The following is a 20,000-nucleotide window of genomic DNA, read 5'->3' as shown; positions in this document are numbered from 1 at the left end:
GGAGCACCAACAAAAAATTGGCAAAATTTCACTTAAATTGTATCATAATGTGAAAGAGGGTGTCATTTCAGGCACATTTCTGCAAAGATTTTCAAAACAAATGTGTTTGAAGTCGAATATTGATGAAAAAATACAAAATTTAGGTTTTCTGCATACAACAAAAAACCCAAATTACGTATTCTTTTATCAATTTTGTCTTTTATCAATTTTTTTTAGGGGCGGGAAATCTTTGCAGAAGTGTGTCTTAGATGACATCCTCTCTCCCATTATGATACAACTTAACCCATTGCTTACGGGAACCTGGCGGTCCCTGTGTTAAGCCTATGGGGAATAAGATAATTCAGCAGTCTACAGGTTAAGTGAAATTTTGGCGAATTTGGGGCTCCCAACACTTTATAGGGGCTTTAAGGCTACATTAACCTCGTGCACGTGAGGTTTCAATAAATTTGTTTAATGTTAAAGTGCTATGGAGGAAGGTTAATGAGTATGATTGTCATTGAAACATTACGTTATTCATATCAGTGGCGTTCGGTCGGGTACACTATTCAGCCATTGAGAGGCGTTGGGGGCGGGGCGGCGCAACGATCTTATTTGGTGCATGAAATAGGGGAAGGCAGAAGGACATTGAGTGAGGGGATGGGAGGGGTGGGGGCTTGGAGTGAGTTGTATCATCCCTCTTCATGGCTTTTCTTCTCGTTCTCCTCTGTTCTTCTCTTGTTCTTTCTCTGTTATGTTGTCCTTAACCTTCCCATGTTTTATTAGGAGGCACTTGCTTTTATAATAGCTTACACATTATTATTTATGACCTACTCTACTATGAAAATATTTAAAAAAATCGAAATACAGAGTGAACTTAATTTATGGGCACTCTATAGACTTACAGGTCCGATGGAATTCAAATATTAATTTGTTATGAGGGTATCCGAGGAGTAGGAGATCAGAGTTCACTAATAAACCTTGGCAAAGTTCAGATAAACACGCCCATCCCGGTTCTCCTATAACTCCATAAAAACTCAAACCTACTCATTAGTTTGGGTCAGTCGAAGGGGATAACAGCAAGCTTCTCTTTGATCAGTCAGTCACACAAAGACGAATCCACTTAGATCAAGAATTCAACATCGACTGGGTGACAATCACCCGTCATGGCGGTTCATCAACTGCATTATATTGCTGTGGTCGTCGTCCTCATCGTTTCGTCGTCACACGCTTTCGACATCAGTTACAACGCAACTCATTTCTATGTTTCTCTGAACGGAGTTGAGCTCATCCGCCATTCTCCCGAAGAACCGTTTCTTTATGTCGGGTCTGGCATACCAACCTTCGAAGGCCAGTTTGGCAACTACGATGTCGAGGACTTTGTCGAGGAGCGCATTGCCCTTATCGACTTTCTTGTTGACGACCAGGATCCAATTAGTGTCCATTTTACTTTAAGTCGACTAGATATGCTGCAGGTCAGTACATTAGACCATAGAATGCCGCTTCCTTTTTCCCTGTAGCCTTTTATTATCAATATATCAGCGCATTGAAACATAAATGCGGGTGTGTATTTACTATTTCTTCAGTTATTTTGTTCAAAATAATAGGAAATCCGAAATAACGCTTAAACCAGATAATAACCCACTGAGAGGGAAATAACCATGAAATGAATATCATTTTACTCGCGTGTCATTTTGTGTGTGTGACAACAACTATTTTGAATTTCAAAGTTTTTATTCAATAGTGTATATTATAATTTCCCAAATGATGATCTAACAGAAGTCTCTTTCCTCTGAAGCCTAAGCGTATTATGTTCCCTGCCAAACAACAACAAAATGCATCATGAATTCGAACAAGGTAATAAATGTATTGCTTTTGTTCCGAAATAGTTCAAGCTGATTCTTCCATCATTTTGCTAGGACAATAATGATTACTCTACGGTAAAATGTAACTTTATACTTCATAATCAAGGGAATAAGTTCGCCATTAATTCTTCTCATTCTTCTTGCACTCTTTTTTTAGAATCATTATGACGATGTAAGAATGATAATATGAAAACGCGTTTTTATGTATGGTTGGCATGTATTAACTAGCTCTTGTCGAGTAATATACAAAGCAGATTTTTTAGATTTATATCTTAGGTGTATAATCTCTCGCTTGAACATTTTTGATTCAGGAAGGAAAATGCCCCTCTAAAACCACATGTCGGAACTTGATTAAGTCTATATTGGCACAGTTAAATGTTTGTGTTGTTTCTGTGTTTTTTGGGTTTTTTTCTGGGGGGGGGGGGGAGGGGGTTAGAATTTTGTCACCAAGAACCGAATTTAGCAAATAGATTTCTCCTGAAAGCGAAATGTCTGAACTTTGTTCTTACGATTGAATATTCGGATCACCATTCATGCACCATGTGGAATAATAGAATTTCATTTTTACCTTACACAACTTATCTTAGCCTTCATGTTACACCGACATCTACAGGAAAAAAAATCGTATAGAGATCAGTGACTATAACTAGCATCATCATCCCTTCCCTCTTTCATGCACATTTTTATCCAAATAATTACATGATTACTTGTAATTGCGTTCAATCGTCATAATGTATCAAACAGGTATTGTTTTTATATGCACTTGCTATTTGTTATGTTATTCTATTATATTTCTCTTGAAGTTTCGTGTTTTTAATTTTCATTTATAATTATATTTTGATTGTTGTTGTTGCTATAATCATGTAAATCAATAAAATACATAAATACAAAATGGTATCTTCCATCCACTTTGTTTCTTAACTTTTATTCCATTTCTAATATTCTTGTAAACAACCTGTGTGATAATTCGAATACGAATCACAGAGAATTATCAATAAATACCTATTTTTACATCACGTTGTATTTGTTATAAAATGATAAGTATTCATTAGAAAATTGCATTCACATTTCATTAGGTTGAAATCCGCTTCGTAACAGACGTTGATGGTTCGTTATACTACGGTGAGTTCGTGAGTCTCTCTGATGGTATCAATCGAGTGTGGATGCGCCTCGTCGCAGAGGAGGATGAACACGTGTTCGGTGGAGGATCACAGTTCTCTCATTTGAACATGCGAGGGAAAAAGTTCCCAATCTGGATCCAAGAACAAGTAAGCTCAGGATTCTATATTTCTAATTCCTTGAGATTAAACCCCGACATAGAAAATTGCACTTTTGCATCACTTATAGCTCTGGTCTGCTTTTAGTTAGCACCCCCTTCGTTATCATAATGATTGTTATTATTCTGTATAGCATTAATATTAATATATATATATATATATATATTTTTTTTTTTTTTTTGGGGGGGGGGTAGATTTGATAAAACCAATTTGAAACTCTCATTGACTCCAAATAAAGCTTTTGATGTGCCCTTTGGAGCAAATAGATATGAAGCCATGTCAGGCATATTTTATCATTCATTCAGACTATGACCTTGCTTGTTGAATAATTACCCCCCCCCCCCCCCCCTTGGTAAAATATATTTGTATCGTTTTATACTCAAAAGTCACAAAACACAATTTTTTAATAAAAACATTTTTACTGATAGGATTTACGATTTTTAAGTTTGGGATGCTGTAATTCATTTACGCAATCAAGCGGGAATCTTGTGACTTTTTAAAGGAAGTTCGCTGTTATTATTGGTGTATGATTAGGTTTTATGCTAAAGTATTACGGTTATATTTCATGCGATACATTTAGATGCATTTTGCTAAATTTACCACCCTTATGTACACATGCGCATTTCGGCCACTGGCTACGAGACATGTTTGAATAAAAGTTAACATTTATAATGTTTTTATGTCTGAACTTTGCTTAATGAACCTTACGAACAAGTCTTCATTATGTGGCATTATACGTTTTAAAAAATACAGTACAAAGTCCACCTGCCTTCGTGATTATATTTCTTACTAGAATCTATTCATGTCCCTAAATATATTGATACACGTGATTCGACTAAATGATTGACGATCACAAGTCATGGTTGTTTGTTGATTGGTGATACTGTACATTGTTTGCAGTTGAGGTAATGATCTTTAACGTAACTAGAATTAAGCAAAGCTCTATCCCATGTTATATGCCCATCATGAAAGATTGAATAGCCTCTCCATTCGTTCTTCTCTATTAATTCTCTTTCTTTAGCATTCAAATTGTCATCCGATTCCTTCTACTCCCTTGTTCTCTCTTCATGAAATCTCACCCTAACATACACTTGCAGTTTTCAATCTTAAGATGTTATAATATGCATCCCCTCTTGAGCCCCTAGTTATTCATGATCTCTTAGAGTTAGAAGATTTCCATCATCACCTGACTACCACCACCACCATCTCCCTAGATCGTCACAATCTTTCCTGAATCATTGTACACCTACTCCAGGCTACATCATTAAAGACATCTCCTTGCTTGTGATGGTGTCAGATTTTTATTTCCCGGAAATCATATTACCTATTGTTAATTTCCAGTCTACCACTAGCTACGGGGCAAGTGCCAAATGCGGAAGGGGTGGTTGTATGAAATAATCAATTTGCTGTTTGTTCTTTTGTTAAAGGTTAAAAAAGTATGAAGAGAATAGGGTTTGTAAATGGGGTAAGGGGGAAACAATATTTTCAGGCCAGATAGAGAATTATTTGATTCAGTTTTATTGATTAAAAATTATATACAACTACTGATATAGACACGAAGGACATACACACAGAGAAAAATAGGTTTGAATTTACTCCCTATAGGTAGTAAATGCTTGTCGCATAAGTGACACCCCTTAGGGAGTAAATTTACACCCCACAAGGTGTAAATTTGCGACCCAAGGTTATGATTTTACTCCCTTTAAGGAGTGAAATGTGCACCCAATGGTGCTTAATCAACACCTTTTGGTTCCATTTTCATGAAAAATGGGTTCAAATCTACACCCGTACGGTTGAATTTTAAACCCTATATGATCGATTCCACACCCTGTGGGGAGTAAATCTACACCCTTCTTATGTACAGCATCAACCAATTGATCATCCCTCGAGCAATCAATCATGCTTCGTAATCACCTAACAGTCGAGTTATACCTAACATCTCGAGTATCTCGAAAAGCTTTATTGCTTACCTAAACAACAGTTAGTGTGAACTCAACACAAGTGCAGACTGTAAAAACCAACTTAAAGTTAGCCTCGGTGAGGCTGGCCTGGATGGACGTATCGGATCAAATGTAGTGGAAATACCTAAAAACACAATCCTGCCTTCCCGTGTGTGTGTGTGTGTGTGTGTGTAATTGGGTTTTTACAGACGTGTATCAATCAGATATGATTATTTACGTCTGGGGACCGATTTTTAACGTCACCATCCGAAAGACGTGACTCAGTTTCGAACCTGCGTCCTTTACTTACACGTATAAGAAGGCAATTATGTACTAGTTAGTAAAACAACACTTCTGCTAATTTCATTAAATTATCAAATATAACCTTCGGTACAACCCCTTATTCTTGATCAGATAACTTTCACAAAAATAATATGCCCAAATGAAACATGATACATATGGAAACGTTATATCATCCGCTCAATCTGACTCGCGTGTATAGAACAAATAAGCATTTTTCCATGAAAAAGTGAAGTTTTCTAAAATGTGCGTTTCTTTCCAGCATTGGGGCGCCCGGAAGTCACTCGTGTAACATTTCATAAAGTATAATATAAAAAGACCATATGCAAATTTTCTGTACTTTTGTCGGAAAAAATACATTTATCCAGCACAATGTCGTCTCTTTTTGCGTTGGAGAAGAGCAAATAGCGAGTTTCAATCACACTTTGGCCGCTCTCGCAAGCTCTCACTCGTTTCACTGTGGTCAAGCGACTTTGGGGCAAGCGGTTAGTGAACATACTAATCGTTAGCTTTCTTCTGGTATTAAACTTGTTTTGATTGATTGTACAATTTTGTCGGAATAAAGGAAACAAAGAGGCTCGACCAATAACTTATCAGTGTCTGAATTGACCTTTTGACCTTGAATTCCCTGATGCAAGCGCACTAATGACGTCATCTCCGCCAAATCGGCGTCTTTTATCGTAAAATGCGACACTTTCACAATGTTTATACATTTTTTTTTAACTATTAGTAAGATTTAACATATTTTTTCTGATATCACTGAAGTTTTGGGTTTTTATTTAATGAGTAATTTTAAAATAAGAGCCGTTTTACTGTTTTAATTACTGGATCGTACCATAAAAGTCGCAGGGTAGAAAGATGCATTTTCCAACTGCACCAAATTTAATTTACGTTCCGACATTTTGTTAAATGGGATCGTGTTGTTAAGAATCCACTGCTTTCTGCTCCAACAAACGTCCACACGCGGAGTCATTTATCAACTAAATTATTCAAATTTATAGATGCTTCCTAGCTTCCCAGGTGTTTGTGTTGCTGTTGAAGCATTTCATTCACCTGCTATCATTCTTTGTACTCCAATTGCCAGACCACAAATTTCATTTTGGTTTTATAGTTTCATCGGAGTCGTTTATCAACTATATGTATTCAAATTTATGAATGCTTCCTCCCCAGGTGTTTGTGGTGTTTATGCATTTCATTCACCTGTTATTATTCTTTGTACTCCAATTGTTGGAATACAAAATGCATTTTGGTTTTATAGTTTCATGCAATAAGTAAGTTAATAAAAGAGTATGTTCTGCACAATAAAAACAATGTGTGTCACTAATGTACAATGTAATGTGTCCCCTCATTTTGTAATAGTTAATTTACCCATTCACATAATGGAACTACCTGCCCGATGAAGCAAGTGGCCTGTGACCCCTGAGCACTCAACACCGTGTGGGAGTCAGTTTGTGATCAACTTCTTTTATGAGACAAAAACAAGCAAACGTTTCCATATGATTCCCCAACATGACTAAAATATGTAAATTATGCTAATATTCCTTCATTGGCAGTACCTATATCGACACGATGCGCCATTGCTCGTCTGACTAAAATAGGGTGTAAAATTACACCCCTCAAATGACTATTCTGTACACCCTTGCGTATTTCCGTGTTTTACTCCCTAAAAGGTGTAATAGGGGGCGCCCTATTTTTCCAATTTCGTTTTACTCCCCAAGAACACCTTTTATTTCTATGTGTGTACATGCTGGTTTTAGACCATCTTGTTACAACACATGTATATAAAAAGACCATGTAGATAATTGTACTAACCTGATTACACATTAGAAAGACTGAAACGTCCCTTGTTGGGCAATGAAGTCTACTACACCTGCACACTATAGAGAACATCCACGAGGTTCTAATGTAATAAATACATCCACGCTCTCATACGCAAAGCATGAACCTACTAAAAATGAATTAAGGTCAATGCTCAAATTCACTAATTACAGGCCTGGATGAATTCAGTCTACCAACCCACGAAACAACGAGATATCATTCTCCAACCCTAGAAATCCACATACCCTAGGACAACAAACATATTTCATACTTTGTAATAACATTACGGAGAGTGAGTGAGAGAGAGAGAGAGAGAGAAATATAACTAATTTAGATATTACACCTGAGGTAAACCAAACTGTCATATTGAATTACAGCTACAATGAATCAATTCACTTCCCTCAAGGCATTAATATTGTTAGTTAAATCAATGCAGCTTTATTTCTATTCCAGCCTTAAACATTTTGAATTCAAATCGGCAACCAACTTTCTCTTCGAAAAACAGCCGATATATATATACCTTTCCTTGCTAAGGGATGAAAATAAAAAAAGTCGAGACGATGACTTTCTTGGGAGAGTTCTTGACAATTAGGCTTCCTTGATTGAAAGTAGCCGAAATCTTTTGACTTACTCATCATGGAAAGTTGGCTTCCAGTCGAGGATAAGAAGCCGTCTTTCGAATATGAACAAACGGACTTTACTAAGACGGAAATATGAGACGTTAAATAAATCAAACGTCGATTTCCTTGAAATAAATTTTACGTTGACATACAAACGAAGATGGACATTCGGACCCAGGAGCGTGACTTACCTCAGACAAGAAGACACGTGGACCAGATACCTAGGTCTCAAAATTAGTCACATCGACCTCCTTTGAACTGAAAGAAAGGCCAAAGAATTCACTCTCAGACGCTTTGCAGTTGATGTTTGGTTATTTTATTTTGAAGGCAACAAAACAGCCCCTGTAGAAACACAAGAGTAAAAACAAATGTAAATTAAAAAACATCATAACATTCAAATAACCAATTACATAATTATATACTTCATGATCTGTATCAGCAACAAAGAAGGTGTTCAGTAAATAAGTCCATTATAGACCAGCATCAAACATTGTATCAACTATTAAATAATCATCACTATTATTTTCATGACTTCAATGAACAATATATGAATAATGAATAATATATCATGTGTAATATAACGGCTAAAGGACAGTTAACTTTTCATTTCACAATATAATACCTTACATCAATTAAGCAAAACCTAAATTACAGTTAAAGTGTAAAAAGTAACAACAGATTCATTCAATACATAATGCAAATACCTTGAATACCTTGAATACCAAAGCTTCTGGAAGAAAGCCGTCTCCAGCTGCCAAGCTTCCAGGTCTAACTTCAAGGGGGGGGGCGGGATGTCCCAGCTTCCGGGTCTTGCACCATGGTCATTTTAAATCTGTATCTTGCTTGCTGGGTCCCGTCAACTGGGAGAAGGGCGAATGATATTGCTCCTTCTCTGGTTCTGGTTCTGGATTTTACTCCGACAAAGCGGGATCCCGCATCACGTCAGAGGGCTGACCTGGGGGTTGACCTGGTGGAGTTATTTCCGATTGGTGTTTGTGAAAAAATCGCAGAGCCTTTTCTTAAAAATGTCTATGTTTGGGCCGTCTAAGTTTGGGGCGTCTTCCAGTGATTGTCAAGTCTGACTTTCAAGCTGTTTACCGAGGTTGCAGATACTACCAACTCGTTGAGGACCCTGTGGCTAAATGAGTCTTGCCTGAGTTTGGTGTTGCACCTGGGTTTGGTCAGTTTGAAAGCATGCCCTCTCATTGTTGAATTGATTGCAGGTGTGAAGAATTGGGTAGAGTCCAACCTGTCAATGTTCTGCATTAACTTGAACACCTGAATCATGTCTCCTCGGTGGCGGCGGTGGCTAAGTGAGAGAAGCTTCAAACTCTCAAGTCTCTCATGGTAGCTTTGGAGTTTTATCTCTGGTACCATTTTTGTTGCTCTTTTTTGTACTTTCTCTATGATTTTTTCGTCCTTCACATAGCGAGGGTGCCAGATTACATTGCCATATTCTAATATGGGACGGACAAGACCTTTATAGAGGAGTGGAATTGTTGATCTGTCCTTGCAAGTGAAAGATCTACGTATGCGAGCTAGTACTCCATTTGCTTTTCTAGCAGCAATATTGCAGATTGTTGATGAAATCTGAGCTTCTCGTCAATGACAACTCCAAGGTCCTTTTCTTCTTCGGTTTCTGGGATCTTTACACTGTCTAGCTCATATTCCCTCCGTGGATTGCCTGCCCCTATAGGTGCAGGGTCTTGCATTTCTTTGCATTGAAGTGGAGCTGCCTTTTATCTGACCATCCCTCAAGTTTCTCTCTACAGGATGGTGTAGTCTTCCTCAGACGTAGCTTTGCCATACAGTTTGGTGTCATCTGCATGCAAAGATTTTGACTGCTGCCTCAATCTCATCTGGAAGGTCATTTATGTAGATGACAAATAGAAGAGGTCCGAGCACGCTCCCTAGCTTGCGGTACTCCACTGGTGACTGGGGTCCAATCTGACATGTTGTGGTTCACAACCACTCTCTGCTTCCGTTCAGTGAGGAAGTCTTGGATCCACGTTCTGATAGGACCAGAGATTCCATAGGCCTCGAGCTTGTGTATTAGACGCTGGTGTGGAACCGAGTCAAAAGCCTTACTAAAATCAAGGTAGACTACGTCAATGGACTAGCTCCCCCTTGTCGATCAAGTCCGTCCATGCTTCCATAGCACACAGCAGTTGTGTCATACAGGACCTTCCAGGGACGAATCCATGCTGATGGTCACTGAATAGGTCATTGGTCAGCATATGGTCAGATACTTCATCTCTGATCAGAGATTCCATGAGTTTGCAACAGACAGAGGTGAGACTTATTGGTCTGTAGTTGCTAGGATCTTTCTTGCAGCCTTTCTTGAAAACTGGAGCAACATTGCTTTGCTTCCATCTAGTTGGTAGTTTACCTTCTTCCAAGGACTTGTTGTAAATTATGGAGAGAGGTAGACAGGTTGCTGAGGCTGTTTCACGGAGTAGGCATGGATGTAAGTTGTCCGGTCCGGCACTCTTATATTTTGACAATTTTTTAAGCTTGCGTAGAACATTATCTGGGGTAATAGTGACAGTCTCTACTGGTTCTCCTTGGTATTTGCTGTCAAGAGTGGGAATATGTTCTTTGTCCTCATTTGTGAATGTTGTTGCAAAATACTTGCTTAGAATATCTGCTTTCTCTTTGTCGTTACTGGTCACTTGACTATCTTCTTTCATTAAGTCTCCAATCTGGCTCCGTGAGTTAAATCTCCCATTCGTGTATTTCCAGAAGGCTTTGGGGTTGGTTTTGATATTTTTGGCAATATCTCTCTCTCTCTCTCAAAGTCTAAGCAGAGCTTCTTGGTTAAGTGTCGCAAGTCCTTGGCTTCCTTGTTTGCAGTCACCTTATCTTCCATTCTGCCCGTTGCAATGTAGTTGGTCCATGCTTTTGCTTTCCTCATCTGTTTTCTCATGGCAAATTTTGTCATCCATGCATGCTTCTTCTTCCTTCTGCTTGCCCTTGTTGTAGGAATGTGTTTCTGCATCTGGACAGTCAAAAGGCTCTCTAGGAACTCCCAAGCCTTGTTTGTTGAAAGGTCACCTATCTCTCTTTCCCAGTCGACCTCATTCAGCTCATTCACTATTTCCTGGTACTGCCCTCTTTGGTACTGTGGTCTTGGTGAATGACCACTTCCTTTGTCAGGGTAGACTAGGAGATCGAATAGGAGGCACACATGGTCGCTATTTCCAAGTCCTGGCAGGAAGTCAATGTTTGAAATGATGCCATCTCTATTAGTTAAGAGGAGGTCAAGCAGGTATTTGGTGTTTGGTTCTCTCTGTATCTAGTGCTCTCCTCTACATGTTGCGTTAAGAAGCAGTCCTCTATTACATCTATGAAAGCTTCTTCTGATTTTTTTTATGTAGTGTGGGTTTCCCAGTTGATACTAGCATAGTTGAAGTCAGCGGCAATCAACAGATGAGATGCCTGCAGTTCCCATGCTTTGCAAATGAGCTGGCATAGCTTTGTGTTGTTCTCCTTATCCTTCTGTAGATGCACCCCATCACAAGTTTGTCGTTTCCTCTCAGTTTCATGGTTACCCACAGGTTTTCCTCAAAGTCATGCAGGACTTCAGTTCCATCAACAAATTAAAAACCAATAAGACTCACCGCCCACACCATATAAAAAAGGCTTGACTTCAACGAACGCCCTTGTACAATACAGTCTTTGTGGTCCTATGAGGGATAAAACGTAATATATTACAATTAACATACAGCAAAATTCAAAGGTATAAATACATACAATTCAGTTATAATAGACCATTAATCTGTATAAAATCGTAAAACATCGTACCACCAATAAAATTAACAAGTGCGAGTTTAGGATTTCACTTCGTGTACATGCACATACGCCACTCAAATACTATAAAAAGGATCGCATTGCAAGAACACATTACACACTCAAATTCTGCCAATATCCATAGGAACATCAATAATTGTTCAACAAGCATATAAGTAGGATACATGTATTATATATAACAATAAATAAATGTAAAATTTATCAGGATAATCGAATGATTAACTCACATGTAACTCAATTGCCCACTATGCACGTGCACCACTTGTGACTTCTCTGCAGTAATGTCTTCTCCAGTAATGTGAAAGCTGTCACCTCCTGCAACCGAACCCAAGCCCAGGTCATTGTCCAGCGTGCACTCCAGCCATTGCAAGAGAGGCCTGAGTGCACACTGAACAATAGCCTGCACCAAACCCAGGTCCAGCCACAGGAGGCAACAATCTCACATTACTACAAAGAGAAAAAAAAAGAGAAATAAATAATAATGAATTTTAATTTTTACTCGAAAGTCATCTTGGCGAGATCTTTCTAGGCATCTCGTCTTCTCATCCAGAGAAAGCCGACTTGTATCGTATTTTTCGTAGTATCATCACTTTGTCATTGCTGACAAAAACTGCGTCCATCACAATGACTGTCGGTATCATCCCATGTCCCAAATTCTCTCCTTGATATGAAGTAACAAAGTGTAGATTATTATCCACATATTATGTCATATTTGAACAGGGAGTTGGGCGAGACAAGAATTACGAGATCACGTTCAAGGCTGACCAACGGGACGGCGGGGGTGGCGACTATTATACAACCTACTGGGCTCAACCAACGTTCGTCTCGTCTCGCTTGTACTATGCCCACTTCGACACCACCACCTACTCTGAGCTGGACTTCCGAGCTGATGACTTCCACGAGATCCAAATCTGGGGGAACTCCCCCAGCCAGTTCCACTTCTTCACCGGAAGCAGTTACATTGAGCTTTTGCAGGGGCTAACGGGATACCTAGGAAGGCAGCCAATGCCTCCTGAATGGATTTACAATGGCACTATCCTAGGGGTACAAGGGGGCACCGAAGCCATGCTCAACTACATTCAGATGGCCGAGGTGAGTGGACAAAACGAATTTTAATATTTCTTCCCCTCCTTTTAATAGCTGTGTTCAATGGTGTCCTCAACTTTGTCATCACCTTACAAAATAGTGTAACATATTAAATTCTTAATGAACACTTTATAAATGTTACCAATAATATCATTGTCTTTATCTGATATCAATCAATTCGGAACAACTCTGATATATTGGGATAATGTATCAAGTAAATGAAGAAGGGCCGGGAATTAAAACATACACTGTCTGCCTATACTGTGAAATAAACTCTGTAATTTTCCTTATTGTTTAACTGCAGGAACAGCTCATCTTTATCGTCATTTTCATTTTGTTTACCCATTACAGGACCATGGAATCAAAGTGAGCGGCGTTTGGATCCAGGATTGGGCTGGACGCATCACTACGTCTTTTGGAAGACGTCTGTTCTGGAACTGGGAATGGAGTCCCGAGCAGTACCCCAACCTCGATACGGTCATACCAGAGCTCAAACAGCGAGGTATCAGGGTTCTCGTCTACGCAAATCCAAATCTCAATAGATTAGGAGGTCTGTACCAGGAAGCTGTCAACGCAGACTTCCTTATCAAGAACAGCTCTGGTGATCCTTATATAGTTGATTATGGTGAATTCTTCTGCGGGATTGTCGACTTCACAAATCCAAATGCGAGCCAGTGGTACAAGGACCGCATCATCAAACAGAATATGCTGGATTTGGGTATCAGTGGTTGGATGGCGGATTTTGGAGAGTACCTTCCGATTGATGCGGTGTTTTATAGTGGAGCTAAGGGCACAGATATTCATAACGAATGGCCCGCCATCTGGGCTCAAGTGAACAGAGAAGGGGTCGAGGAGGGTGGAAAAATGGGAGATATCCTATTCTGGATGCGTGCTGGGTATACAGGATCGCAGAGGTATAGTGTCATGACATGGGCTGGTGATCAGTTTGTCGACTATGGTCTAGCTGATGGCATCGCGTCCGTAATCCCTGGTACATTATCCTTGGGTATGTCCGGCTACGGGATGAACCATTTCGACATCGGAGGCTACACATCTCTCTTCGATGTCACCAGGACCGAGGAACTCTTCCTTCGCTATGCCGAGATGGCAGCCTTCACCACCATGATGCGCACACACGAGGGTAACCGTCCCGACGAGAACTGGCAATTCTACTCCAGCTCACACACCATGTACGAGTTCGCCCGTCACACGAAGATATACGTGGCCCTGAACGACTACGTCAACAGCACTATACGCGAGAACCACGAACTCGGCATCCCCGTCCAGCGTCCACTCTTCCTCCATTACGAGGACGACGAGCGTGTGTACAACATCCAGTATCAGTACATGTTTGGTCGTGATCTCCTGGTCGCTCCCGTGATTGAGCAGGGTCGAGAAACCTGGGATGTGTACCTCCCTACAGATGACTGGATATTCCTTTGGGATGAAGACATCACTTCGGCTGGAGGCGAGACCCTCACAGTCCCTTCTCCGATGGGTCACATACCAGTCTTCTTTAGGTCACAATCTCAGTGGGCTGACACTTTCAGACAGCTAAGAGATATCGAGGCGGGTAAGCACCTATATTTTCTCTAAAGGTAGTGAGATACTGAACATTTCAGAAAGTCGTCGTCCGTCGGTGTGGAACTATTCGGATAAATCTTTAGGCCATATTGAAATTTCATATCGAAAAGTTTCGAATGAAAACCGTTTTAAATGGGAGTGATATGCCTTTGGTTGGAAATCACGTAAATAAAGCAAAGCCTCGAAACCCCTACTCATTTTAAAAGGGACATTTTAGAGGGGGGGGGGGGGTTCTCGAAGTAAAGCCCATCTTCCACAATTTTCGAAAAATGGACCCACGTTCATGATCTTTTTGTGGAAAAGTGACTCATGATTAGATCGGTACACCCCCGTATGTCTTCATAATTATGTGAGTACCCCCCCCCCCCCCCCATGACAAAATAAATATCTTGATAGTATAGTGTAGACCAATTGTTGTTTTTCTTTTAGGATAACTTGTTCATGTCTCTGGTGTATTGCTAACGTCCTTCCCTCTACCTTCTCTTTCCCTATATAATATATTCCTCTTTATTTTCTTCCTCCTAATACAGTAACTGTCACCCCGGGACCGCCCGAAAGCATGACAACTTCTCGAAGTTCCACAGCAATGGCATCACATTTTCTTCTCGCCATCTGCCTGACTATTATGGCGTCATTTTGGTAGTTACTTTGTGTTGATTCGTGTTGTGCAAGATGTATTTCAAGCACTAATCTCTAAAAGTATAGGATTAGAAATCCACTTTTGAGAGAGTCATAATTATGAGGGATCAATTCGTTTAGAGTGGAAATCCACTCGAAAAGGAGTAATTCAATCACTACTTTGAGAGTATTCTAATATATTTGAGTAGATTCAACTCGAAGTGATCCCCAAAAGTGATCCTCCTAAAAAGTGGATTTTCCTCTTATATGAATTAAGAAAGTAAGTATTATCCCGGCTTTAGCTTGGGCCAACCGTAGCGATTAGTGCATTCAAGGAATTATGCAAGTTACTACACCTGGGTGGAGTGTGGTAAATGTATATTGATATCTTTCCAATGGACGTTATTGCTTCGGCAGGAATTCGAACCCCGTACCTTGTGGTTCATAATCCGGACACTTATTCACTACATTACCACATCTCTCCATATACCACAACACTTCTAGGCCTGCAGTATTGTTATGTTAAGATATCATTCATTTTAAATAGCTCGTGTTTGTGTAGTAATCATTATATTCAAGAGCCTTGATAGGCGGGATAGCTGTGTGTTGTATGGACACCACTGGCATCAAATGTCGGTGTGATAATAATCAAAACTTCATGATCGTTGTTCTCTAATTGGATTCATGTTTGGAAGGAAAAAAAAGTGCAAAGGACACAAAGATATAATTATTGGTAAAGAAGTGAACGCCCGAGCGCCTAATCGCTGCATCTCGGTTAAAGTAATGGTAGTAAATTATTGTATTCCCGTGAAAATTTTGCTTCATCATGGAGCCAATTATTAAAATTGTTAAAATCAAGCCATAATATACTGTATATAAAAACAATGATCACTACCGTAGATACAAGGCTTCCTTTATTATACTTTTATAAATGTTACCAATTGAAGAACAATTTTTGTTGGAGGCCAAGGTTTTGTCTTGATTAGAATGAACAAGTTTCAAGTGTGTATAGATGAAGGACATTTTATAGTCTGCATTTTTAAATATAAAGATATTCATATTATTAAATGTGTTTCACGTGCATACATGAACACGTACATGAAACAACTCTTTGTAATGCAACACAAAATAAAGGATGTGGACAAAATCAAGAAGTAGCATCGAAAGCTAGTTTTGTTGATTCCACGCTGGTGTAAGCGAGAAACAAATTAAAATTCGTAAAATGTCTTTTTCGTAAGGTATTCCATTATAATAGAGTTAGAAATCACTTTGCACTGTATCCATTGTTTCTTGTTATCATTCATATTGCAGTTTGAAGCGCACTTTGATACTGTCAGGGTGCACGGAGTTACTATATGCATAATCAGAATTCTGTCATAAAACATATATTTATTACTTTTTTATAACCACTTTGCTTTGTCTATATCATAAATACCATTGATGACAAACTATATACGTCTGTAGTGTGATTGCCTTATTTGTAAGTAATTTTGTGTACAATGGGTAATGGTTTTATGGTGATGAATATTAATCTCTAATGCGCTTTCTGTTACAAAATCCATCGCCAACCTCGATCAAACAAAAAGGCGTGTCAATATAAAGTCCCTTTGTATAAACACAAAAACATTACTGTTAATGTTTAACTTATGACGAATATATAACCTACAGAAAGGACATAAAAATAATGAAATATATAGCATTATTTCAGTTTCTTTAAAAACACAACTCTGTCCGACCATACACACCACTTGTGTACAATTACGGTTCTCTGTTTTATTATATTCTTCTTCTTTTACGTTTTCCTAATCGTATTAACAGAATTACAATTTAATGATTATCTTCGAGAGTACTGTTTGTATCTGATTTCAACTTGGGTATTTCACTCCATTCCACCCCATTCTAACTAAATAACTATATACCAGAGACAGATTACTCTGACCTAAGTAGTTACGAAAAGGTTTTGAGATATTATTCATGCAACATCTTCTTCCTTATTTTTCAAGCCTCATTGACAAATTAAATTGTTCGTATACCAACCTAAAAAATATATGATAATGATGCGTTACTTAGACATGAATCACACCGACAAGACTGACATCATACCCATAACAGACCGACCATTGGCGCCCCCACTGTTCAAGTACGCCAAAAGTGCCCCCTTTTAAATAGGAAAAGTGCTCCTTTTACTTTGACCAGTGCGTATTTTCCTTTCCAATAAGTGTCAATTTTCCATTCTCATAAGTGCCATTTTTAATCTCTAAGAAGTGCCCCTTCTCCTCTGATAATCGCCCTATTCAAATCTGAGAGGTACCCATTTACTTTAACAGGTGCCCCTTTCCTTTGTAAGAAGTGCCCCCTTTTAATAACTACCCCTTTTTAAACTCGGATAAGCGCACCTTATTTCACACATGTGCCCCATTTCCTTATTATAACTGCCCCCATTTAAAAAAGAGCCCCTTTTCCTTCTCATAAATGCCCCTTTTCATCTCTCGTAAATAACCTTTTATCAGTTTCAAAAAGTAACCCCTTTTCACTCCAGATATTTTCCCCCTTCACCTCCGAGAATTGCCCTTATTCAAATCTGAGATACTCATTTTTACTTTGACAAGTACCTCTTGCCCTCCTAATAAGTGCTCTTTCCATCTCTGATAAGTGCTCCGTTTCTTTTTAATAGGAGCCACTTCCCCCTTCTCATAAAAGCCCTCTTTCACCTTTGATAAATGCCTCTATTAAAATCTGATCGGTGCCCCTTTTTTCAATCAATGCACATTTTCCTTTATTATAAATGCCCGTTTCATTCCCATAAGTGCCCCTTTTCAAATCTTGTCAGTGCCCCTTTTCAGGTGCGATAAGTGCCACTTTTCACCTCTGATAATTTATCTTTTAACAATGATACGTGCCCCTTTTCATTTCTAATAAGGGACCTATCCCCTTTTCATAAATGCCCCTTTTCACCTTTTATAAATGTCCCTATCAAAATCTGATGGGTGCCCTTTTTTCCGTCGACAAATGCTCATTTCTCATTCTCATGAGCCCTTTTTCATCCCTGATGAGTACCTCTTTTTGTAGGTGTAAGGAGTGCCCCATTTTCACCTCTGATAAATACCCGTTGTACTTTGACACGTGCTCCTTTTCTTTTCTAATAAGTGTCTTATCCCTTTCGATAAGTGTTCCCTTTTCCTCTCACCATTAAACGCGCCCCTAATTCCAAGCGACCGAGAACAATTTCCCCGAAATCAAAGGTCTTTTCAGTCTTCCGTAATGAAATTTGTGCTTATATAACCCCATCAGGATTGGGTTTTTTCCTCTTTATAAGATGTAATTTTTCGCACTGCGACCTCACAAATCTTAAAATTGTTTCCTCGCTCGCTCGCTCGCAAATGAATATTCAGACCATCACACTCAACTGCAAAGTATGACGCTTAAGCAATATCTTGTATGGTGTATATATGAAGAGAAACAAATATTGAAAAAGCGCCCTTTTTGTTGGTGCTCCCCCTCACCCATCCCCGCCCTTGAAGTCACTCCGCCGCCCCCGAGACCAACCAACAACAACAAATACATTACCCGTATACCAAAACAATAAGTCGGTTTAGAGCACTGATCTCGATTTTTCCGTAGAGATCAGTGGTTTAGAGTCAGTCTGGCGACGTGACCGAGGTATCACCTTAGTACACAATGATTGCACAACACATTGATAAACAAGGTCAATATGCAAGGGTTTCTTTCATATGTACATATTTGTACTGATTTCTCTTCGGCATTTACAATACAGGCACGGATAGACAGATTTAGAGAGCTATAAGGGGCTATAATGTAAAGCCATCTTTGACTTTATTACTGGTAAAAAAATTAATTCTCCCAACAAATTTTTCTGAATATCGAGGTTGTGTTCTTTATATACGAATGATTTTAAATCAGTGAAAAAAAAAACGATGTGCCATTCTTAAAATATGCAGACGACACAGCAATAAACTGAGTAAAAGACAATTTTCGAAATGAGTTGACACATTTTTCAACATGGTGTACATATAACTTCGAGTTGAATGCCTCCAAAATGAAAGAGATGATATTTGATTTCAGAAAGGCAAGGGCATCTGGAACCAATTTAGATGAATTTTATAGATGTTGGCATTGTGGGGAAAAAAAATATACCTTACCTAGTTACAGTGATAGATGACAACTTATTTCAGAACAATGTAAGGTTACAACGAGAAAGTTCGGCAAAGAATGTTTGTTCCTACGAAAAGTGAAATTCTTCTATGTGGATAGGACGATTTTGAGTTTCTTATATGTTCTATAAGTAATGAGTGTTACATGTTCGATTGTATGGTTTGCAGGTTGTAGAAAAGAAGATCTATCAAAACTGGACAATATTAACATGCAGAAAAAAATCACAAGCGTAAAGTGGGACTTGGGGAAGAATGTAAAAAAGAGAATCGTCTAAGAAAACAAAGAAATCATGACAAATGTTAATCATTATTTATTTTCTTTCTACGAGTTTCCCAGGTAAGGGAGAATATTGAGGTTGCCGAGAAGTAGGACACAACGAACACGTTCCTTTCGTATTCAATCAGGGTATGTAACCAAACATAACAAGTTTGTTTCCCAACGTTTCTGCTTTTGTCTCTGTTATGAAATATGAAAAGTAATTATTACAGTGTGGAAATAAATGTAATCTACATTATTACCAGAGTAATGATGTACGTGACGTTTGATTGAAACAATTTAGGATAGTTCTTTTTGTTCACGGTAATACACTTGTACAAAATCAATTTTGTACTACATTGAAAACAGTAATTACTTCGTGTATCTATTCTTAATATGATGAAAATAAAGAACATCGACAATTAGAAAATCATTTAAGAAAATGATATGAGAGTAGTTCAATATCGTTAGTACGGTTATCATTTGCCAATATAATTCAGTATTTTTTTTATTTTCTCGTTTATCAGATTTATTCAGATATACTTCAATTCAGTTTAAAAGCTGAATATTTGTTATGTCTTTAGTGGTAAATAGTTTATATTTATAAATATGCATCAAGGAAGCGACACAAGCCATAACCAAATGAAAATCAATAATATGTATAATCAGGAAATGAAC

At 38.6% G+C, this 20,000-nt stretch overlaps 1 protein-coding gene across 1 annotated transcript; it reads left to right on the top strand.

Annotated features, from left to right (window-relative positions):
* The first annotated feature begins 907 nt into the window (after positions 1 to 907).
* LOC587348 (sulfoquinovosidase) lies at positions 908 to 16,345 on the top strand. The gene is made up of 5 exons (XM_030999629.1): positions 908 to 1,451; positions 2,918 to 3,109; positions 12,327 to 12,698; positions 13,044 to 14,265; positions 14,807 to 16,345. The coding sequence occupies exons 1-5, from the start codon at positions 1,143 to 1,145 to the stop codon at positions 14,917 to 14,919; spliced, it is 2,208 nt and encodes a 735-aa protein (XP_030855489.1). The 5' UTR covers positions 908 to 1,142; the 3' UTR covers positions 14,920 to 16,345.
* Positions 16,346 to 20,000: the final 3,655 nt, after the last annotated feature.

This window comes from Strongylocentrotus purpuratus, unplaced genomic scaffold (assembly GCF_000002235.5).
Source record: "Strongylocentrotus purpuratus isolate Spur 01 unplaced genomic scaffold, Spur_5.0 spur5_scaffold_5, whole genome shotgun sequence".
Classification (NCBI taxonomy): domain Eukaryota; kingdom Metazoa; phylum Echinodermata; class Echinoidea; order Camarodonta; family Strongylocentrotidae; genus Strongylocentrotus; species Strongylocentrotus purpuratus.
Note: the sequence above shows the minus strand (reverse complement) of the source record. Positions and strands in the feature narration are given on the sequence as shown.

Excerpts from the sequence above, each read along its gene's own strand:
- LOC587348 (XM_030999629.1), top strand. The coding sequence starts at position 1,143 with ATGGCGGTTCATCAACTGCATTATATTGCTGTGGTCGTCGTCCTCATC. Across the intron at positions 1,452-2,917 it reads GTCGACTAGATATGCTGCAG|GTTGAAATCCGCTTCGTAAC; the intron begins GTCAGTACATTA and ends ACATTTCATTAG. Across the intron at positions 3,110-12,326 it reads CAATCTGGATCCAAGAACAA|GGAGTTGGGCGAGACAAGAA; the intron begins GTAAGCTCAGGA and ends ATATTTGAACAG.